The sequence below is a fragment of the Pristis pectinata genome, chromosome 15 (genome assembly GCF_009764475.1).
Source record: "Pristis pectinata isolate sPriPec2 chromosome 15, sPriPec2.1.pri, whole genome shotgun sequence".
NCBI classification, from domain to species: domain Eukaryota; kingdom Metazoa; phylum Chordata; class Chondrichthyes; order Rhinopristiformes; family Pristidae; genus Pristis; species Pristis pectinata.
Window position 1 is genome coordinate 23,177,713 of NC_067419.1, and position 23,127 is coordinate 23,200,839.

General features: G+C 39.9%; 1 protein-coding gene across 2 annotated transcripts in view; it reads left to right on the forward strand.

Moving 5' to 3' along the window:
- LOC127578622 (chromatin remodeling regulator CECR2) overlaps positions 1-19,351 on the forward strand; it is a 111,291-nt gene extending 91,940 nt beyond the window's left edge. The window contains exons 13-19 of one of the 2 annotated variants that reach the window (XM_052030799.1): positions 551-677; positions 2,232-2,629; positions 3,110-3,238; positions 4,640-5,471; positions 5,858-7,358; positions 13,705-13,801; positions 16,782-19,351. In XM_052030799.1, coding sequence (XP_051886759.1) covers positions 551-677; positions 2,232-2,629; positions 3,110-3,238; positions 4,640-5,471; positions 5,858-7,358; positions 13,705-13,801; positions 16,782-16,787 — 3,090 coding nt within the window. In that variant the 3' untranslated portion in view covers positions 16,788-19,351. The remainder of the gene's footprint in view (positions 1-550; positions 678-2,231; positions 2,630-3,109; positions 3,239-4,639; positions 5,472-5,857; positions 7,359-13,704; positions 13,802-16,781) is intronic. The other variant, XM_052030800.1, reaches the window with a different exon arrangement.
- Positions 19,352-23,127: the final 3,776 nt, after the last annotated feature.

The window sequence follows — 23,127 nt, forward strand, 5'->3', positions numbered from 1 at the left end:
CAGTCCCCCGACCTAAACACAGTTGAAAATCTGTGGATAGACTTCAAAAGAGCAGTGCATGCAAGACAGCCCAAGAACCTCACAGAACTAGAAGCCTTTTGCAAGGAAAATGGGCAAAAATCCCCCAGACAAGAATTGAAAGACTCTTAGCTGGCTGCAGAAAGCGTTTACAAGCTGTGATACTTGCCAAAGGGGTTGTTACTAAGTACTGACCATGCAGGGTGCCCAAACTTTTGCTTCGGGCCCTTTTTCCTTCTTTGTTATTTTGAAACTGTAAAAGATAGAAATAAAAAGGTAATCTTGCTTAAAATATTAAAGAAATATGTTGTCTTTAACTTTATGCCTTTTAGAAATCAGGTCATCTTTTACTTGCTTAGTAGCTATTCACAGTAATAGAAATTTTGACCAGGGGTGCCCAAACTTTTGCATGCCACTGTGTGTTTTCTTAACCAATGGGGTATTTGTTTTTTCATTGACCTCTCCTTGGCATACTTGATTGTTAACTAGTTTTTCTTAATTACCCCCTACAATATGTTTTTAATATTTTCAGACACCAATGGATCTATCTACCATTGAAAGAAAGCTCAATGAGAAACAGTATAATGTGAAGGAAGAATTTGTTGCTGACATGAAGGTTATGTTTGAAGATTGTCTGGAATATAATGGTGAAGGAAACGGTAAGTCAAGAATATATTTTCATCAGCATTGTATAACTATTGCTTTACTGGATCTAGCATAAATTAACAATTAAATGCAACTAGTGAAGATCTTGCCACCCAGGTCTAAATAAACCATGATGGTCACCACTTGAGGATGTAGGGTAGAGGGGCACAATGAGGATTTCTTCATCCATTCTCCTTCCATCTGACAGTGAGAAATTTTGAATGGCGCAATGTTATTGTGCATTATGTGAAAGAATTTGACTATTTGTTTATGGATACTGTTACAACCAGGAATTTGTTCAGTGTCATGTGTATATATCATGCATTTGGGGCTCAGGCCATTCACACCATAACAGGCCTTAACTTCCACTCCCAAGCCTCCCTTGTGTGTCAGATCCATGCAGGACCCCATCCACAAACTCAACGTTCTCTGGTGCTCCAGTGCTGGTCCGTCCTCTGTCTTTTCTGTTAATGCCGCAAGCCCGATCAACAGTGATGGAGATGGAGGGAGACCTTGGTTCACCATTGAGCTGATAGTGTGGGCCCCTTGCACAAGAGGATTCGGCAGATGAGAGCCCCACCCAAAACGAGCATGGGTTCCCCAGAAAGTAAATCCTTTCAAGCCTTCCGCAGCACAAGTGTTTCCAGGCCAAGAGCTGCTCCAGAGTCAAAAGAGAGCTAATTACTGATAAAATGGGAAGTAAAATTGAGTTATAAAAGGAACTGGTCAGGACAGAAGCAAGTAACTTGAAGAAAAGCTTAGTAAACTTAAAAAAAATTTTACTGAAAGAGTAGCATGAGAACAGAATAAAGGGCAGAGGAATTTCAGATTGAATTAATGGAATGAGCTACCAGCTTGAGAACACAAAATTAAAGGAAAAAGCTAAGGTAATAAAACTACTTATTACCTATTGTTAAAAGAAAAAGAAAGAGTCACATTTGTATGATGCCTTTAACGTCCTTCATATATCCCACATAGCCTCGCATCCGGTGAATTAAACTGTGGCTGTTGTCATAGGCCACTGTAGCTGTTAATTCCTACAGAGGTACTTGTCTATATGGGCCAGATATATAACGTGGCCAGAAGTTAAAAGATCTTCTCTGAAATTCAAAAGATACACTGAAAGTTTATGTGCAAGTTACACAAAAACAATGAATGACGTGGGGGTGCATATTTTCATTATGTTGTCAGCACCCCTTTTACAAGAGATGTGAAACTGCATTTGGTCACTGTGATCATAAAAAATATCCTGATCCAAGGGTATAAATAGAACTAAAAACCCATTTGTCATAACTGTAAAACCTTACAATGCTTTCAGTGATTAAACCAAATAATCCAAAGCTGGGTAAAGCACATCTTCCTGTTAATAATCAGCTGAAGAAAGTAGCACATCCTTTATTATTTTCAGTGTTGTCCTGAAACAATTAATTTGGATTAAATGATTTGCACTGATTTCTTCTGACTTAATGATAACATTTTTCACATGACTTTGTTCAGAATTGTATGGGTGTATATTGTGTTGCATGTGGATCTGCGCTTTTCATTACTCAATTTTCTTGTTCTAATAGAATACACAAAGATGGCTGAGGCTCTGGACAGGTGCTTTAACAAATCAATGCTGAAACACTTCCCTGCAGAAGATGCTGACAGTGATGAAGAGTTTAATCTACGTTGGGACGATAAAGAGAAAAAAGACCGTAGGCGAAGCAAATCCAACCGCTTTGGAAAAGAAGCCGCTGAAACTTCAAGTAAAACTACTGATGAATCTGTAAAAAGGCAGCAACAGCAGGCAAACGGTGAAGTGCACAGTGCTGGAGCAGAAGTAAGCAGTGACCAAATGCAACATGTGCCTCCTTTACGAACACTGGAACTGGTAAATGGGCAGAGTTTCCCAGTTACATCATCTTACAAGGGAATATCCTGTGCTGAATCATCAAGCCAAATGTTTCACCTTCAAGGCCAACAAGTAAGACACTTATACTTTTTTTCTTGAATGTACAGTTTGTTTGTGTACATCTTTAAACCTCCTTCTTTGACCTAAGATTTTTTTATCACCTGTCCAAAATGTTCTCTATAGTTTGGACTCTGACACCCAATAGGGTATTTTACTATACCTCATAGATGCTTCATAAATGGAAATTACTTTTTGTGGCAATATTTGAACAAAAGCAACGCAGTTGTTTTGGCCTGACAATTAACATTAACCAAGATAAAGCAAATTCTGCTATAATTTAACTCATTCCTGTTTTTGGTACTTATTTTGTGCACATGGCCTGCTGCATTTCCTTCATAGCAGTAGTGACATTGCTTCACAGTACTTCATTGGCTGCAGAATGTTAGACACATTCTTGAACTCATGACAGGTGCCAAACACAAGTTCCTTGCATTCCTCCCTCCCTATTTTGCTACCAAAAATGTAGCCAACTGAAATGTTTTCTTCATCTAGAGACCGCCAGTGCCATGTATGTTCGGATCTCGGCCAACTGTAGAACCTCAGTATCGATTTTGTTCCCCACGGGAACCAAGGATGACTGATCAAGTACGACAACAATTACATCATCAATTTATAATGCAGGTAATTTTTAAAGACATTTTGAAGTTGCAGAGCAGTAAAGTGAAGTTGGCAGCTTGTTCCTTAACACCAACTTCAATTTATGGCCTTTTAATATTTTTCTGGGTTGCAAATCATGACACATTTAAACAGAAGCTTTTGCATTCAGGTTAGCTATCGAGCAATATTCCAAAGATGACTGTTATGGGAAAATTAACACAAGCAAACTTGACACAAAATTTCTTGACTTATCACCTTAAAAACTCTCTGAATTGGTTGCTCAATAGGTACGTAGGATCTTGCATCTGTGAATTACTCTGGATACTAGCAATCTGAAATATAAACAATGCCGGAAATAATCAGCGGGTCAAGTTGTATGTGTGGAGAGTTACATTTCAGGTCAATGATCAGTGGAGAAAATGCCCGATATTCATTTTCCTTGACCAAAGTATAGGGAAAATGAACATCATAACACTGAGTCATAATTTCTAGCAATGACAGATTCAGATCTTAAAAAGATGTGTCTACTTAAACATAACTCCATCACGGTATCAGAATATACAGTATTATATGGTACAATACTCCTTGATAAAATCATATTTCACCTCACATCATCATCTTTGGCTCAGAACATTTAATAATCATTTAAATGAATTAGAAATTGGTTGAAAAGCTTGCATTTTCTAACAGTCACTCATGATTAAAGCATCCTAGTATTGCACTTTTGGTTTGATTCAAACTTTGTTTATATTTAGAAAATAGGAGCAAACTTGGAAAATTACCAATATTATCTGCAATCCAGTGATCAATTTTTTTTAAAAGTTTTACTTTGCAGCCAACCTATTATTCATAAAAGAAGTTTAAAAATAATACCTTGGCATAAAACTACTTGAATGAAATGCATTTCCATAAATATTTGAAATTGTCTGTAAAACAGTCTTGTGCTTTTAAATATCTTCATATTATGATAGTTTTTCACTTGGAAACCTCGCCACTCTGGAGAAGCTTGAAGTTTGAGCTGATAATCATCCCAGAGATGCATGCCACTACAAACCTCAAAATGCTGCAGCCTCTGTACAGAGTGGGGAATCTTTCAATGCAGATTAGAATGACTTTCAACTGATTTGGTTCCAAGTTGTTGCACGTATCTTCTGTGTGTAATAGTAACTGAGTTTAATTTATTGATAATTAGCCAAAAAGTACATACATTTTATAAGCACTTTGATTTTTGGCAGAGAATCTATAGTAAATGGGTAGATTTAATTTGGAGGAAAGCTCTTGTGACAGGACAGGTTAGCAGTTACATGTCACTAAGGCAATCCCAGTCTCTTACTATCCACAAGCAATGTGTGTTTAACAATATGTATTGGGAAAAACAAATGTCTAGTTTGGAGATACAGAAATAATATTTTCTTCTAATTACAGCATCAGGTGAATATGAATGAACATCAAGGACCCCAGATGTTGGGACCTCAGAATAAACAAAGCTACATAGGGCCTGTACATGGACCATCTCTAGGCCCTAGACCACCATCAGTGCCACCTGGAACAGTGAGCGCTCCACCTCAGGAAGGAAGTATGTACCCAAGTCAACCATTTCAGCCAGGATATACAGCACACCGTCTTGAGGGCCCTGTTCATCGTCCAACTTCTGACTTTACGCCAAGGCATGTGTACAACCCTTATGGTCATCTGAATGGACCACGTCGTGGACCTCGTCCAGTCTGGAACAACAGCGGTGGTTCTGTTGAAAGACCATTAGGACCTACTAGCAAAAATCAACTGGCTGGTCCAAGCCAACCTTCACAATCGCAGCATCACCCATTTTCCCAAATGGTGGACCCCAATCTAATGAGACCATCAGTGCCACTCAATCACTGGCCCGATCAGCCAGGTCGTCTACCTCATAATGGGCCTCCAGGCTATCCCAGACTTCCAAACTCACCTCAGACACCTAATACACAGAGAATGCCTCCTCCTTACCTGAGATCTCCACATCAAGGGCTCCATGTTGATTCAATGCTGTCTAGTCCAGAGATGATTGCAATGCAGCAATTATCTGCCCCTGTCTGTCCACCTGAACATTCTTCACCATATCTTTCTAGCCCGTGTGCCCCAGCACTACAGCAGCAGCCAGGTGGAAGCCAGCATCACATTTCTGGCATGCAGCCTCACAAACAGGTGTTGGAGAACAGTGCTGAATCATTGGGAATGCTGCAGGATGCCGAGATGCCCAAAAATATTGCCGACGCTCAAGGTAACTGTTTTGTATATCCAGGGCTGGTCCAGATTACCAACCCTAGGTTTTGCAAAAACAAAATGTACCTCTTAAGCATTTGAACTTTATATTATATACAAATTGTTTCTTCCCATTCAACCTCCTTCCTGCAAAAAAAAAGTTGTAAAGTTATTTGCTTATTTTGAACAGCATTCTTCCCCTCCCTCCTCCCCCGCCCCCCCCCCCCCACCAAAGAAAAGTGTATTTGGTATGCAAAGTGATCACTATTTGTCATTTCTTTCTCTGTCTCTACCCATTCACAAACTCACTCCTGAGATACATGATCTGAAAGCAGTGATATACAGTCAATGATGTAAAATGCAGTGATAAACAGTGACCAATGTAATTTCTTTTATCTGTAACAGAATCGGTGCCAATCAAAAACACACCAGCTACAACAAAGCAGACACAGCAATACTCGGAGGTGGGAATCTCGCCCCTGGTCGTCGAACAAAGCACACCACAGATACCTGAAAGTATCTCCAAGCCAATTGCAGCCAATTTTACTGAGCCAGGCACAAGTGAGAGTCCAAGAAATGGATTGGGATCTATCAAAACTGAAGAGGAAGAAACACCAAATATGAAATTAAAAGATGTTAGCAGTTCCATTGTAAAAATGGGGAAAGAGCAGAGGAAATCAATTTCAGATTCAAAAAAGGGGACCGTAAAGGGCAGGGCAAAGAATAATAAGAAAATCGGCAGCAGAGCAGGCAGAGGAAAGAAAATTAAAACTCCAAGTGAAACGGAGGACAGGGGCCAGAATGATAACCTAGTCAATCAAAGTGTCTCCAGCTCCAGACATTACTCTGATTCTTCAGATCGGGGGGCTGCCACAAGTTTGTTGAAGACAAATGAGGATTCTGTGAAAAACACCAACACTTTAACGCAAGGCAAGCAGGGAAAAAATAATGGACCTAATCCTGGGATGCTGGGAATGATGACACACGCACAGTACGGACATAGCCCAGACTATACAGTTGTAGGTCAATATGGTATGGGTCATGGCTGCAGGCCCTTCGGAAGAGGCATGGGTGCACCCCAGCCATTCGCAAACCGGCAAACTTTCCCTAATCCCAATTTTTCACAGCAGTTACCACCAGGAATTTACCCTGCATATCAGCACCAAGTCCAGTGTTATCCATATCATGCTTCCCAGCAGCAAATCCAATCTCCCTACCACCAGTATCAACATTCTCATTATTACCCTTACCCTCAAGGCCAAGGTTATCCTGCAGAGGATTGGCCCCAGACCCTTTCACCCACAGGCCATCATCTCCAGCAACCTAGCCACTTGTCAGTGCATAACGGGAAAACAGCAGGACCTGGTGTCCCTATGCAGGGTTCGGAGGGGTCATCTGACACGCATACTATGCAGGAAGGAATGAATGGAAATGCTAAAGAAAACAAAAATGCAATCCAAGGGACCAGCAATTTATCACACTCAATAAAAGATGAAAAGGCAGATAAAGAACAGGAAAGGCCTGAAAGTCCAAAGGAAATCCTGGATTTAGACAGTCATAACGCTGCTGCTAAAAGACAGAGCACACAGCCTGTAAGTGGACTGATATACAGGAGGCCTGGACTGCATCCAGGGATCCAGGGTCCCCATGGTATTCTTTCACATTCATCTGTCTATCCAGCTCAATCTCCAGGTCTCTTTAACACGAACCCTCATGCAACTCAGCGACCTCCTCACTCCATGTTGGGGCCCACGCGTCATCGGATTCCACCCCATCAGATAAATGGCCAGCCACAGACACGAATGCCTTTATACAGTCGACCTGATGAAAGAATTGGTCAGTTTCATAATCTGATGATGCAGCAACAGGGAATTAAACCACAAGACGATCTTTACAATATAAGAGGGTAAGACAAATGACTTGGGTGTTCTTTGTGCATTTATAAATATAGGATTCCTTTCTCAGAACTCAAATGTAAAGAGATCCGTCAGTTCAGTATGCAGTGCATTCACTTTTTAAATTGGCTTAAAAATAACCAAATATAAAAATCAATTGCATAACTCTTGGTCCTTCATCTAGTTCATATCTTGTAAAGATGGGATTTGAGTGACACAAGACTGCTGATGTTGTAAACAAGATGTTGACTATCCCTCTACCCTAACAGACACTGCCTGACCTGCTGAGTTCCTCCTGCCCTTTGTTTTTTTGCGTGGGATTTGCGAGATCTTTTTCAAATGTTTATTAGTACAAATGCTGAGATGCAGGGCTCGGTGGTGTACCCTGGCCTGTACGGTGAGTGCAGGCCATTGCTGGAGACTACCAGCAGCTGCTCCATGTGTTGACACACTTCCCAGATCCTTCTCCACCATCCCCCACTGCTTCCCTTCTTTTTCTTTTGTTCAGCAACATGGTATGCCACTTGAGTTTGTTACTGCTGGGATATCTCTGGAGTGGGGAGAGCTGTGCAGGCAAACAGAGAGCAGTTTCCAACATATCTAATAGGAGGTGATGAGAGAGAGAGGAGAATCCAGCTGTTCTGTTGACACATTGAGTCAACAGCTGGTCCCCCTCAATGGCCTGCACTCATCGTACCAGCCAGGATGCACACCTGAGTCTAGCATCTCAGCGCCAACAGCCACACTGCTTGCCTCAGCCTGCCCAAACCCTACAGACAGCACTGCACATTGGTTCCCTGCACACTAAGCCATGCAGCAATGACATTACTTTAACTGTTTCAGTGTTGCAGGAGCACCAACAGAGGATTGAGCCCTCAGTCAGGTTCCAGGCACAGCAGCACTCAGTAACACACATGCTATAACCTATAACAATCTCTTTTTGCATTGATTCTGAGCACACTCATTCCTGAGAATGTGTCCTGACTGTTGTGCAAGGTGCTGGTATAATAGGATTTCTATTTTTATATTGTTCTTCAAAATTTCAAAGATTATCTTTGAAAATGGACTTCATTTTACTCAGGGTGAGTTCTAACTGTTGTCTTTGCAGTACTCTCATGCAATTCTCGTCATGGAATTGTAAAAGCAACAAAATGGAGCAGTATGTGTGCTCAGTCATTTAGTGACATCTTGTACAGAGAAATTTCAAAATGATCTGTTGAGGACTGCAGTGAAAGGTTTTTCATTTTAAAAAGGAAAACAGCAACTAAGGACTGCCAATTGAATGAAATTAGACAGATTAGCACCCAATTAGGCTTGGGGAAATTTTACTGGAAATTTACGTTGTCATTTAGAAAAAGTGTTAATGTTTTTTAATTACCATATTGAAGTGTTTTTTTTAAACTCATTCATGTTATGCTGAGGGCCAACCTATTTATACTGAAATTTAGTATTGCTGGAAATACACAGGTCAGGCAGCATCTGTGGAGAGAAAAATTTTACTTCCAATCAGTGATTTTTTTTATTAGAACTAGAAAGGGACGTGCAATACATTTTAAACTGTGTTTAAAGTATGGAGGGAAAAAATAAGCATAGGGAAAAGTTGCTCAAGATTGGAGGACAAAAGAGACCAAATGACTAAAGGGACGATAAGTGCAAGGTAAATTTTAGTGATGATAGGAGTGGTAAAGAAGCAGGAGATGGGTCTTGAGGAGATGTCAGTGTGGACAGTGGAATTATTATCATTCTTTTTGTACTCGATTAATGGAGTCCAGAAGACTGCACTGTAGCCAGATGAAAAGCGAAGTGCTGTTCCTCATCTGCAAATGTGTATGTTGCACTAAGTGGTCACTAGATCTACAGGTGGGCTGTCCAGCATAGAGGAGACAGTACTGTGAGCAGGAATATAGCTTGCAGATGTATTGTTATTTCACCTTTAAGCGTGTGAGATCCTGGACAATGGGGGAAAATGGGTGGTAAAAGGGAAAGTGTTACATTTCCTGCAGTTGTTCTGGAAGGTGCTGTAGGGAAGGTTATGGTGGAGTGATCCAGAGGAAATATTCCCATTGACCTTATGAAAGTAGAGGAGAGGGCAAGGTGTACATGCTACCTATAATTAAAACTCCATTGTGTTTCTGTGAGGATACTTATTTCATCTTTAACTTTTTCCAATTTTGTTGAAGGGTCATTGAGCTGAAACATTTCTCTCTCTGCAGATTCTACCTGATCTGCTGATTTATTTCCAGCATTTTCTGTCTCTATTATCTGTTCTCAGCATCAACTTTATTTTATTTTTAATGGTGCAATTTCAGGATTTGTAGTTGAATGTGAGCATTTTGGTAGTCGTTCACCTCGCTACAGTTTGATACTTGTCGATCTATACAGAACATGCTTTGGCAACAAGTGCCCTTGATGCTAGATTTAGATAGCTGAGTGGAGAAGGAAAGGAGTTGTGCCTGGGGTGCACAAGTTAGGCATGATTATAACCTACAGGGCCAAAAGACCTACTTCTCTGCTAGATCATTCTGCATTTATGGCACATTACTGTGGTCCAGCGAAATCCAAAGTAATGAGGGCTGAGCAGTAATTATAGTGGAACTGTGTTATAGCAAGAATACCATTTTTTGAGGAGAACCTGGTTCTTGGTAGCAGGCACATTCCCAAGTTGGCCTGCAATAACAATACAAGCAAAGAACAGTGTGCATGAGTGATACAGGAATGCAAATTTTCAAAAGGACTTTTTTAAAACAAAAGATTCGTGTGGATAGGCAATCATGCTCACGTTTGGAGACCATGAAGAGCTTGCTCCTTAGTGTATGACAAAATAAATGGTCTCATTTGGAACAACAGCTGGGCTAGTACATTTGCCGTTAACATTTCTGAGCCAGTATGGGGAACATAAACCATTTAAGCCATGCCTGTGGATTCTAATTATAACTTAGAAAACTCAGCTGGAAATGATTCGTTTGTAGATATTGGATGAGGAGGTTTGGTTTGACTTCCTGTCTCTTTCACCTCTCCTGCCCCATGTGTTGTAGCATGTTGATATTTGTTCACGCTCGTGCTTAAAGAATGGACTCTTGTGAGGTACAAGAAGGCTACCAGCTATCTGTGACACCTACCCTACAGGGGATGAAGTGCTGCTCATAAATCACAACCATAAAATTCACAAGGTCCATAAATTCCATTCTGTAAATAAAGGGTTCAAAGCTGACATTGTCAACCACTTCAATATTGTGGTTACTTAGGCACAAGGAAAGGCACCATCTCAAGATTGGCTGAAAGTTGACCAAAATATCATAGGGTCATGGCTGGGAAATTCCTGTTCCATAAAGTTTGGTCCTAAAGGAGAAAATGGTGATGGGGAGGAGAGGACGAAGTGAAATATAATTGCCTTGCTTCACCCTCCTAAGTACTCTGCTGACTTCAAGGAGCTTGACTGGAGCATTCACAGATCAAAACAAAAGGTGCTGCAGAAGATGAGAAGTTTTGCTGCAGTTGAGCAGCTCTGAAAATGTTCTGTTCGACCACAGTATCCTTCGGAGATCAAGCAGAATTCCGTACAATTCAACCACCTTTTCATCTCCAGTATACAGTTTCACCTACTTCTCCCCCAAAATATTCCCATGCTTATATGTATGTTAATTATGTTTTGCATGAAGAGCCAGCTGTCTCGACTACATTCACTCTTTGCAGAGTGCACACGGGCTGAAAATGGTTGGCACATTTTCCATTTTCCACTCATTGACTCTGCCAATAACATTGCAATGAGCCAATTTGGGAACTTATTAAAACAAGCAGCTTCTGTTGGTAACTGTAAAACAAGCCATTTAATGAAATTGCTAGATCAGCAAGTTTTCAAGGCCCTTTCTTCTGTTAAATAGTGCACAATCTGGTGAAGGCAGTAGAATCTTGGAGAATTGAACAGCATGTTTTCACTGAAAATATCCTTCCCCTGTCAGTGTCGGGTTCAGAAAGGTGAAGGAAGTCAGAAGATGGTAGGGGAAGTGGAGGTCAGAGAGTCAACTGAAGAAAGAAAATTAATAAATATTAACAGGATGCAAATAAAATACTGCACTACTGTAGATTTGTGATGAGAAAAATCTGTAGTAGACCAGAGGGGAAAGAAAAAGCGCATACAGTTAAAGTGCTGTGTTACAGGAAGGCTGTGTCCCTAGAAGTCAGTCTGTATTGCAATATATTGTAACACAAAGGCTTGTTATCTGCGCATGCATCAAGGAATGCGAGTTTAAAATAATACAAATTTTGTGCTGGTGTATATTTTTAACATAAATTCCATGAAAGTGAATTTTATTCTGTATCTCAAATTTTTGGGTAGTTATTTGTGAATTCTCTGGAGGCAAATGTCTGTTACCCAAAGGGCTGCAATGTGGGGGTTGCCTGTAATTAAAATGGAAGACCACAGGAATCCACTGGTGACTGAACGAGACAATTTTTATTTCTGTGTTAATGATTCTTAATACATAAATTGGTGCTTTTTGGAAGCATGAGGAAAATTGGACATTCATCCATAGGAGGAAAAGCAGATATTCAAGAAAATATCAGAACAAAAGGCCCTATAAGGTCTTAATGGATGCCAGAGGAGGCTCAGGGGGGCAGTTGGCCTGCTTCTGCTCCTGTTTCTATGTTCTAAGCTCCTCAGTACAAGGCTATAAATGCTGGCCTTGCCAGTGACGCCTACATGCCGTGACTGAATAAAGAAATCACACCACTCTCCAATTGTTTTCATATATGCCATCTGAACACTTTCTATTCATTTAAATCAATTCTTGATGGTACATTCATTAAAAGCCAAAAATAGAGGTGGAATTATGTTGCATTTCCACTTCTGAAGTCTGTTGCCTGTGTTTACCAGCCTTTGAACCTTTTCAGTGTGCGTAGTTAAACTGGGCCCTGTATTAAGTGTCTGTGCCTTTTAATCAACAAAAAAGTTTTTATAACGTCATGCCACCATTTGGCAATGGTTTTGGGGATGTGTAGTTTCATCATGGTATCTTGATTCTGTTGGCCTAAGTGCCTGAGTGGGAAGCACTGTGACCCAGTAGTTGTATGAATTTCTCAGTTATAGTATGTTACCAACCCACAGTCACAATAAATGGGCCTTTTTTCTGACTGAAAATATCTATTTACAGGGGTGCCCCAATGATCAGTCCTTGGTACTCAGTTACTCACTATTTATATTAATGTCCAGGAGGAGGGGACAGTAGAAGGCACATGGATACTGCAACAGGATACAGATAGGTTGAGTGCGTGGGCAAAAACTTGGCAAATGAAGTTTAATGTAGGAAAGTGAGAGAATGCTCTTCAAGAAGAACCTGAAGGTAGACTATTATCTAAATGGAGAGATGACAAACAAGTGGAGTACAGAGAGATGTAGGTAATTTTCTGCATGCTGCACCTACCTGCCTGCCAAAATTGTTTCAAGTAATTACAAAGGCAAATGTAACATTGGCCTGCCACTTGAATTCGCCATTCCTCTCCCACTCTGACCCCTGCCTGTGTTCCTACATGGTTAATGGGGGCCAATGGAAGCTCAGGGAGCAACACTCCTCTTCTATCTGGGCACGTTGCAGTCTGCAGGACTCGATATTGAATTCACCAACTTTAGATAATTTGCTTTCTTTTCTGTTTGTATGAAAACTGGCCATTTTTGTCTGCCATTTTTCTTTCCTTTTCTGTTTTTCTGTGTAGTCAGACTATACAACGCCACTGTATATACACATGATACATAGCAACACATCAGATAGATAAAGAAGGTTATAAGCCCTCCCCAGGTTACCAACACCCAGTCTGTGCACACCCTGTACATACAGGTGTTTTCTGCTGAGTGGGAATGGGGCATTTCTGTATGCCTTCTCTCCCCACCCAACCCCATTACTAACCCCCCACACCCGAGCTGGAGTAATTGGGGTCTGGGTCGAGCTGAGCAAAGCTAGTTATGAGGTTGATGTCTTTTTTTTAAAGACAAGGGAATTGAGGGTAATGTGGAACAAGCACAGAAGAGAAGAGGAGTTGAATCCTGAGGCAGATCAGCCACAATCATAACAGCCGGGCAGGCTGGAGGGGCCACTCCTGCTATTGCATATGCATTCCTATGTATTCTCGTGTACTTCCCTCATGGAATGCACCATAATGTTAATGTCTTTTGAACTTACTGAATTTGCAGCCTTTGAAAGGTTGTGATTGTGAATCCCTGAATTTGTGGAATGCCATTACATTATTTAAAAAAATACACGTATATTGCTCAACAACTGTATCATTCTCTAGACCTTAAACTCAGAGATGTATTTACCAAAGTGATGTGGGAATATGAGTGAGTTTGTTGCTTACTTTTAATAGAATGCCTGGACAGGAGCATGCATATCAGAAATCAGTGTCGGGAACAGAAATGGGAAAGGAAGTTGAACAGAAAATACCTACTTCATTTGCTGATCAGGTGAGTAATCAAATCATTCGTGTACAATGTCTGTAATTGTTACTAATTTTACTCTCCATCCCATATTATTTAATTGCCTTTGTGCAGCAATGGAAAAACACTTTCATCAAAAGAGGAAGTACTATTAAGGGTGATTAAGCATGTGAGCAAAAGTTGGTTAGCTCACTGTCCTACTTTGTTTTATCTTCTGCTCAATCAGTGGTTGTCAGCCACTGTACCTGCCCCCTTTGGTACACTACTGAAGTCAGGGGATCTTGGATCCCCTGCAGCACCAGTCAGTTCAAATCTTTCAAAGGCTAGGCTGATGAGAATGTAGCTGAGAGATTTACTCTGCAATCACAGACTGTCTCATCACCTGATCAACATCATCCTGCCTGCTACACGTTCTGTGGTTTAATCTAGTCAATTTGCCATAATGGTACTATGGACCCTGTCTATAAATTGTGACTTTGTCTTCCTGCACCTCCTGGGAAGTTTTGTGTTGGGACCTCGCGTCACTCCTCACCTTCCATTTAAAAAAAATCCTTGATCTTCATCATTCATCAGTGCATTATGACAAGTTTTCTAAGTCAGGATAATTCTCTGCCTTCCTCCATACTGAACAATACCTCCATCTTGGTAACTTCAACCTTCAGCCTAGATTCCATTTTTTTTAATTGATCAGTTGGTAGCCAGGGAATCAATGGTTTCTGGTTTCACTCTCAGCCTGTCACCTCTGGAGCTCCCCAAGGGTCAGTTTTTGGTGGTCTCTATTTCTCATCTACATGTTGCCTCATTCAAAAATACAACAGCAGATTCCACGTGAATGCTGATGGCAATTATCCCTTTCTCCAACTCTTTGCGTTTCTCACCCTCTCAAATGGATCACACTGTATCTGACATCCAACACTGGATGAGCAGAAATACGGGAAGACTGAAGCCAATGTCTTTGGTCCATGCCAAATACACGGCTCCTTGACTACTGCTTTCGTTCCAAGGAATTGTCTGAAGTTGAGCCAATTGGTTTGCGGCCTTGGTGTTGCAGCTGACACAGAATGAGTTTTTCCTGTAATTGCACTCCAAAACTGCTGCCTTCCATTTCTGGAATGGTGTTTGGCTCCACTCCTGCCTCAGCTCCTGTGCTGCTGAAATCCTGTCCAGTGTTCTTCTGTGTGGCCTAAACTCTGCCTATCCAGATATTACAGTCCAAATCTCCATTAAGACGATGTGACCTTTTTCAGCCTAACAAACCTTCGAGCTCAATTCTCTGTTTGAATTCTGATCTCTCTGATTTTAATTGCTTCATAATTGGCACTTGTACTTTTAGCTGCCTTGGTCTTAAGCTCTGGAAGTGTCTACCTAAGATGTTCTATCTGTCTCTCTAAACTTCAGCTGCTCCTTAAAATCTACCTGTCTAGCCAAGACTTTGTTAATCTATCCTGATGCCTATCTCTGGCCCAATTTCAATTTATGTCCCATTTTGCAGGTTAGAGTCATAGTCATAGAGTACAGAAGCAAACCCTTTGGCCCACAATGTCCATGCTGGCCGCCTTGCCCATCTAAACAAATCTCATTTGTCCACATTAGAACCATATTCTCTTATGCCTTGTCTATTTAAGCCTCAAGTGCCTCTTAGACATAGTAATTGTGTCTGATTTCTCCACTTCCTCTGGCATGTTCTAGATATCAACCACTTTTCTTTATATATTTATATATTTAAATATATATTTAAATATATAAATATATAAATTCTTTATATATTTATTATTTATATATTTATATCTTTATGTATTTCTTTATATATATATATATATTATTTCTTTATATATATAAAATTTTTTTTAACCGTCAGATTTCCTTTAAAATTCCCATCTCATAGTAAACATATACCCCCTTGAATAAAGAGGGGCAGGTTCTGGGGCAGAGGATTTCAGGGAGGAAATTCCAAATCTTAGGGTGTAATGCCATGTGTCTTTTAGGAGATTGGCACCAAGTTAATTCCTGTGCTTGTGTGATTTCAAATTATAATTAAACACGGACCTGAGGTAATTGTTTCTGATTGTAAAAGTCCTTTATTTTGTAGTATTGTCATTCTGATCTTGATCATTTCTATTCCAACAGTAATTTGTAAAGTTTTGAACAAAAGTAACTGCATTTGTTTAGAGCCACGTCACTCCCTCAGTACCTCTTAGAACTACTCATCTTCTGTGAATAGCCTTTGGAGTGTAGCATGGTAGAGAACAATTTTTTAAAAATTCTATAGTATTAGGAAAGAAATACTTGCACCTATAGTTACTTCCAGGACCTCAAAGTCCAAGGGTTTTCCAATCATTGTAGTACACATATGAAAGAAATGAGGTTATTGTTATAATAGGGATTGTGTTAGATGGGCTTTCTGTTCACAGGGAAACTATATACTAGGGAAACAGAAAAATAGATTTCTAAACAGCTTGATCTGGATCACTTAAATCTCTAAGCATGTCAATCACCCAATGTCAGAAGACTCTTTAAAGGCTGCATCTTTTGTTTTTAAATTTTGAACTTCATCTTTTATCACAATTATAATGTCATGTGTTGAATAACAAAAGCTGATAAAATTCTGACTAGGGAACCAGAAAGAAAGACCCCAACTTAATGATGGATTTCATTCTGTCATGACCTGACAAAGGGTTGGTGTTATGGCCAAAATAGAGGTGTATGCAAAGTTAGTTTAGCTCTCAAATTGAGATGCTATTTCAAAATTAGGAATAAATAACATTTGAAAGCTGTTAGTTTTTGTCCCTCGTGCTTCATGGTAATGTGTACAAGGTAAGATTATACTTTGTACTTTAGTGTATAATTTATTTCTGTCAAAATCACCAATTAACAGAAACTATTTATTTGTGCATAGTACTAAATAGCCCTTATTCACTTGTGTTTGTATTTACTTTTATCTGATGCCTTCTACTTGGCACTTTCTCATTAGCAAAATTGAACACTGATGCCCTTTCCTATCCCACAGAAATGAGCAAGATGGATGATCACAAATGGAGCCAAGATCTAAGAGGACATTGTTGTGACAGCATTTCAGTGTTCTAGTTCGATGGGTAGATGCAATTTTTCATTTTTTAATAGGTATTATGAGAAACTCAGGTGTAAAAAAAATTGTACTTTAAATTGTAGCATTTCTATCTGTGTAGCGATTTGGTTAAAACTGGTTTACAAGAATAAATGATGCCTTTTTCTCTAGTCTGTTGAATGTATCCATAAACAGGTAGCAGCCAAGTAAGCAATATCTTATGGATGTAGCACTGCATTGAGATACCCAAGCATCCTTTTTAACAAATTGAGAATCCTTTTGAAGTTTTCTGTGGCAGTTAACCCTGTTACCGTACATTCAGCCACAGTATTTTGTGATGCAGTAGTTTAGTTGCAGGGATGCAAGCTTTCATTTTGGTTTTGTATATTTTTCCCTGCTTTTCTATAATGTTACAGTTGATACACTAAATTGTTGACATGAAAACCATTCTGCACTGATGCACAGAATGTTTGTTGTTCTGCATTTCTTTGTTTAAAATTGTCTTGCTGTTTTTTGTAACGTTTGATGTGTTCTCTGCTGCTGAAATTGTAATATTTAATCACCAGTCTCAGGTTTGTTTGCAGTGACTATACCAGATATGCTAAATCTTAGTAAGAAACCCGAGACAACACAAAAATAAACTTTATTTTATTTAAAATATTTGATACAGGTTCACCAGCAAAACACTTTAGTTCCTGTATGTATAAATCAACAGAGATAAAAGATAGGGTTTAGACTAAAGGTCATTTACTGCTGTTGGATGCAATCAGCAGCTCAAAGGTAAATATAGCGTTGAAAACACAATATCTATCACGTTATGTGTGTATAATTTTTTTTAAATAAACCTCATTGATATGGGTACTGGCATTAGTCAATTGATTCGGATATTTCCCCCAGTATTCCATTCATTCGGCTCTCGCATGACAGATTTGTCAATTGCAAAGAAAAGGTGATTGGTTACATTGTTTATTGCCACTGTCCTCTCAACTGCCCTCCTGTGTACTCCTTAATCAGTACAACTAGTGACCCACTAAACCCCAGTAAATGTCATTTGCATTTCGTGATTTGAGATTACCTACAAGGCAATTGGTTGTGAGCCTGGTTTCACAAAGTGGGGTGTGATTTGCATTTTTTAAAAACAAGACTTAATTTTTCCATGAACAGACTGGAAAGAATAGCTGAAGCGTAAGGGTATCATCAGTACGTTCATTATGCAACCCCCCCACCATGAGTTGTAATGAAATATGTCAGGACAGAGGGGGAGAATTTGAATATTCTGGGCTAGAACAAGGCCAAGGCAATATATGGAACTCTTCAAGGGCAGATTCTGACCAGGTTATGAGACTGCTCTAAGCATCCATGATGTTTACGCTCTATATTGAAAAATTGCCATTTTTGAGGTACCAAGAATCGCTGCCAGTGGGTCAGTACAAAATATGGAATTTACATTTAATTTTAGTAGTTTTCAATTTTTTTTTGTGATGTCCCAAAGTGCTTTGCAGCCAATGATTTTTTTTAAAAATGTAGTCACTGTCGTTTTGTAGGCAAACATGGCAGTGAATTTGCACACAGCAAGGCCTACACCCAGCAACAAGGTAAATGACCTGTTGTAGTGATGATGGTTGAGGGAGAAATGTTGGCCAGGGCACCGAAAGATCCTGTTTCTCTTTAAGTAAGGACATGGGATCATTTGCATTCATCCAATCCAGGCATTTGGTGTCTAAGTTTAATATCTCATTGAAAAGCTGGGACCTCCAACAGAGCAGCACTCCTTCAGTACTGCACCGTAGCAGCAGTCTAGATTACTTCCTCTGGTCTTGTGGTGGGGCTTGAACCCACAATCTTCTAACTTTGTTAGAAAGCAACCACTGAGCCAAGTTAACACTAATATAGGCACCTTCTGGAGACCAGCATAGAAATTGAGAACAATGAGAGTGCATTGGACCCTTTTTCTAGATTTGTCTCTGTTTGTTTGTGGCTAGTCAAGTTGCTTCCAGAAACCATGGAAAATCTATGCAGCAATAGCCACATCTTTTTCTTTTACCTTAAGTCTACATTGTATAAATGTTTATTTTTCTTGTCTGGAGGCAGCTATGATCACACACAATTAAAACACTCCCAACAATTGTTGATCCTTTGATCAGACAATTTTTTTAGCCATTTTTAATTGTATAAGAGACAAAGACATACCTCAGACTGTCAGTCCTGCAGTCTTCCACCAAGCCTGCACTAGCTACAGCCAGTATTTTACTCTTGTCCAAGGCACTAGATGCTGGGAAACATGAAACCTATTTATTTGTACTTTATATTTTGTATATGTTGAAATTTTTTAATGAAATGCAATGTCAAGTCACTTTGGTTACAGTTGTGACACATACCTCAGTTCTTCTGTACTAGGGCCCTTATTATGTAAGAAAACATTTTTATTGTTGCTTGACTGACATAGATTATTTTCCATATGAATTTACTATTTTCTATATTGTACATACTTAGAATAAATGTTTGAAAACCTCGGTGTAGTGGAGTCTATCTCTGTTTCGGAGAGCAGAAAGTTTATTTGAATCACAGATTGATCATGTGAGTATACTGAATAAAAATAGTTTCGAAGAGATTCTTCAAACTCGGATGCTACTTTATTAAGTTGCATTGTATTTCCTATGAACCAATAAGGACATGAAAGACCATTTAACAAACTTTTTTATTTTCAGCTTGAATCCCTCCATCATCTTCCCTGCCCATCCAAGTCTGCTACCTCATGCACTATTTCAAGTTCTGTGTCCCCTCTCTCTTCACCTCCCCTCCCCCCCCCCCCCCCTTCCAGTTTTTCTGTTGGTAAACTGAGCCCTTAATCCCTGCATGAGGGACATTGGCTCTAAATCTGATATTGTCATTCACCTCCATTTCTTCGATCTGTGAGTGTGTGTTTTGAGAGATGAATTGAGTTTTAGAGCTAATAAAGTATAGAGTCAATACTGCCAAAGATGCAAAGTCAAAGACATCAGTCCAGAACTGAACCAGAGATACAATGCTGCACAACTGAGTGACAGGGTACATACAGACTCTAATATCTATGATTCTGCACACACAGCTCCCGTTATGAAAGAAGGTGCTGAACAGAGAGCAAAGGAGGGAGAGGGGAAAATTACAGGACTGAGTTATTAGATCAGCTGATGGAGGAAAGAGTCACATTGATAATGAAGTCAATGGAATATGGTGCACAGAGTGCTACAGGATGTTGAAGGAAGTGGAAAAAAATTTCTTGATTTTTTTTAAATAGGCTAAAGCTTGCTACATAAAGTATTTGTCCATCTTTTGTCCACATTATTGACAATAGTTATGTTTTTGCATTTCTTTCATGTTACAGGTGACCAATGATCTGTGAACTCAACCACCAGCCCTGATGGTCTTTGTTTATTTCTTTGTTGTGGGAACTTTGTCTCAGACTACCACCGCACATTAACCCATAGTTAAAAGTATGAGGATTATCTCATGGTGAGCTGATCCTAACCTAGCTGGGGTGAGCAGTTCCGATGAAAGGTCATCAACCTAAGATGTTAATTCTATTTCTTTCGCCACACCTTACACCTGACCTGCTTCACTACTTAAAGCATTTTCTGTTTCTAGTTGGGGTGAGTTTTGTATCAGTGGGAGAATGTAAAAATCAGTTTGAGAACAACTCTGCACCACTGTTTCCTACCCCAAGTGTAATTGTTATGGAAAATGTGCGGAAGTGGATAACAAAATTTGGTTTGGCCTTGAATCATTGTTTTTCCCTCCAACAGTTCAATAGTCCACTCAAACTTTCAATGTAGGTTGTACACAAAAGTGCATCGTATGGGAAAGGCACGAAAGTTGGGCTTGTCTGTGGACCTGCACCCCAGAAAAAGAGGGGAGAAATGACAACTATTACATTTGCAGAGAAGATATGTTCTTGGTGCAAGTTGAAGTATTATTCAATCTATTGAGCTAGGGGTGTAATGTGCCAAATCCAATCTTGCATTAATGACTGGGTGATATTGAAAAACAATGCACTTTTGAGAGATGGAGCCCTTCATTCTAGTGAGTATTGTCACCGGGAAACAAAACAAGTATGTGTCTCAAGCCAAAATGAGTGATATAGCTTTAAAATTGCAATGTCATTGTGAACTGTTGATGGTATGTGTGCCAAACTCCCTTCTACTATTTTGATGGAGTTGCTAACTGAATAATTTGGTATATTTTTTAAAGTATTCTTGTATGATGAACTTACTTGAGTCTGCAGAGTGAATATTATGCATGCCAACTAGATCCAGGGTGATGCTTGAGATGATTCATCTTGCTAATCCTCCTACCCATTGTAGTTGACCGTGTGAGACCAGGGTCTCAGCACTTGGAATTAACATTGACATTTGTACACTTATCCTTCCAGTGAATTCAGAGCATTTTGCAGAGCCTGTATTGGTATTTTACTGATGCCTGCTGTTGGTAGTTCAGATCTCCTGAAGCATATCAGAGGGTAGGTAGACCAGGTCCTAGATCTTGGTCTTCAAATATGCTTTTTCTCAATTGACCAAAGGCTATGCTGGCACATTGGAGGTGGTGGTGAATTTCATATTGATGTCTGATTCTGATGAGAGGTGTCTCCCAAGATGTGGCAAGTTGCTTCTGTTTTCCAAAGTCTCATTGTGAACTTTTAGTGTCACTGAATATTGTGGTCCAGGAAGGGCAGCTTAGTGGAGGACCTTGGTCTTGCCAACATTAAGTGTAAAACCCACCTGCTTCAGTAAAAGGATCAATAATAGCTTGGAGCTCAGCCTCCGAACATGCACAAATGCAAGCAGTATCCCCTTATTGCAGCTCAACCACTTGAGGTTTGAGTCACCCTGATTTGGAGTGTAGTTACTATAGGTTGAACAGCTTATCAGTTCTGAAAATTAGCTCCGCTCCCACAGGATGTTTGTGGGAGGTGAGATTGAACATTGCAGCAAAAAGATTAAGAAAAATGTTAAGGCAATGACAAAGCCTCATTTGACACTAGCCTTCATTAAGCATGGCTCTGTTGCAGATCCCTTACTTAGTATCCTGGCATGCATGCTGTTGTGAAGTGGTGTAAGCTGGAAAAGTATTTCTCGAGCAGCCAAATTTGAGGTGGGTGTTAAACAGCATTTCCCACTTGGAGTCAAAATAAAGGCCATGTATAGTGGGTGGTGCATTATACTCCTGTTATTTAAGTCATTTTCATCTAGCAACATCCTTCAAGGAAGGAGTTTATATGTGCCAAAAAACTATATACTGACAGAAGAGGTTTTTAATCCTCTCTACAGTTTTGTATTGAACTCGAAAGGTGTCTAATTCACATCCTATAAATTGTGCAGTATAGCACAATTCTGCAGTAATCAGGCTACAGTAATCTAAGTTGCATGGTCAATTTTTGTTTCCTAGAAATTGAGCCCAGAAGTTCAATCATACAGCATACTTGTTTAATGTGATTCACATGATTGATACTTTAAAGTGGCCATAATATGATTCTTGGATCCTCATCTATACATGAACTCATCAATCTACACCCAAATCCCAACTGGTTGCTCCTCTGTGAAATTGAATCACAAACACTTTAATTAACACTCAATGTAGACCAGGCAAAGGGAAACATAATTTAACAACAAGCACAAATCCTGCATCCATGCCATTTAAAGAGAGAATCAATTACCTGCAGGTTTGTTGGAGGTCGTACTCTCATGTTGCTTAGAGCTTGAAGACTGCCATTTGAAATCTTAAGAGTCTGGGTGTGTTCTGGAGAGATCTCCAATGGAAGCTGAGACCTCTGCTCAAATACCTAGTTTTGCCTTCAAATATCGACAGAACCACCTGTGCTGCCAAGAGTGCAAGGCTGGAGCTGTATCCCCATGCTCCTAGATGTCTTGCACAGGTTTTCAGACAATGTCTGAAGCATCTTTATGTGCATGCTCATCAGCCTTCCTCCATCTAAATCTTTTGGAACTCCTAGAACAGAACTGGTGTTTGGCCTCATCCTCCACAGCACTAGCACGTGAGCTGCATTTCCCTCCTGTAGTCCACTCATCATGTGCAGACTTTAGTTTCTAAACTAAAGTTTCTTATGGCACTGGAATCAAGTGCTGATCTGTGCCTATCTCACCTGTATAGTGTTTTAGTTCTTGATGTTGCTTGGGTCCCCTGGAGTGTGGGGCCTCACTTCCACTAAGATTCCCAATCTTGTGTACAAGGAAGCAGGTCCCTTTTTCATGTCGTGGCTGCCATGAATGCTCCCTGAGCTGCAGACTGACTTCTG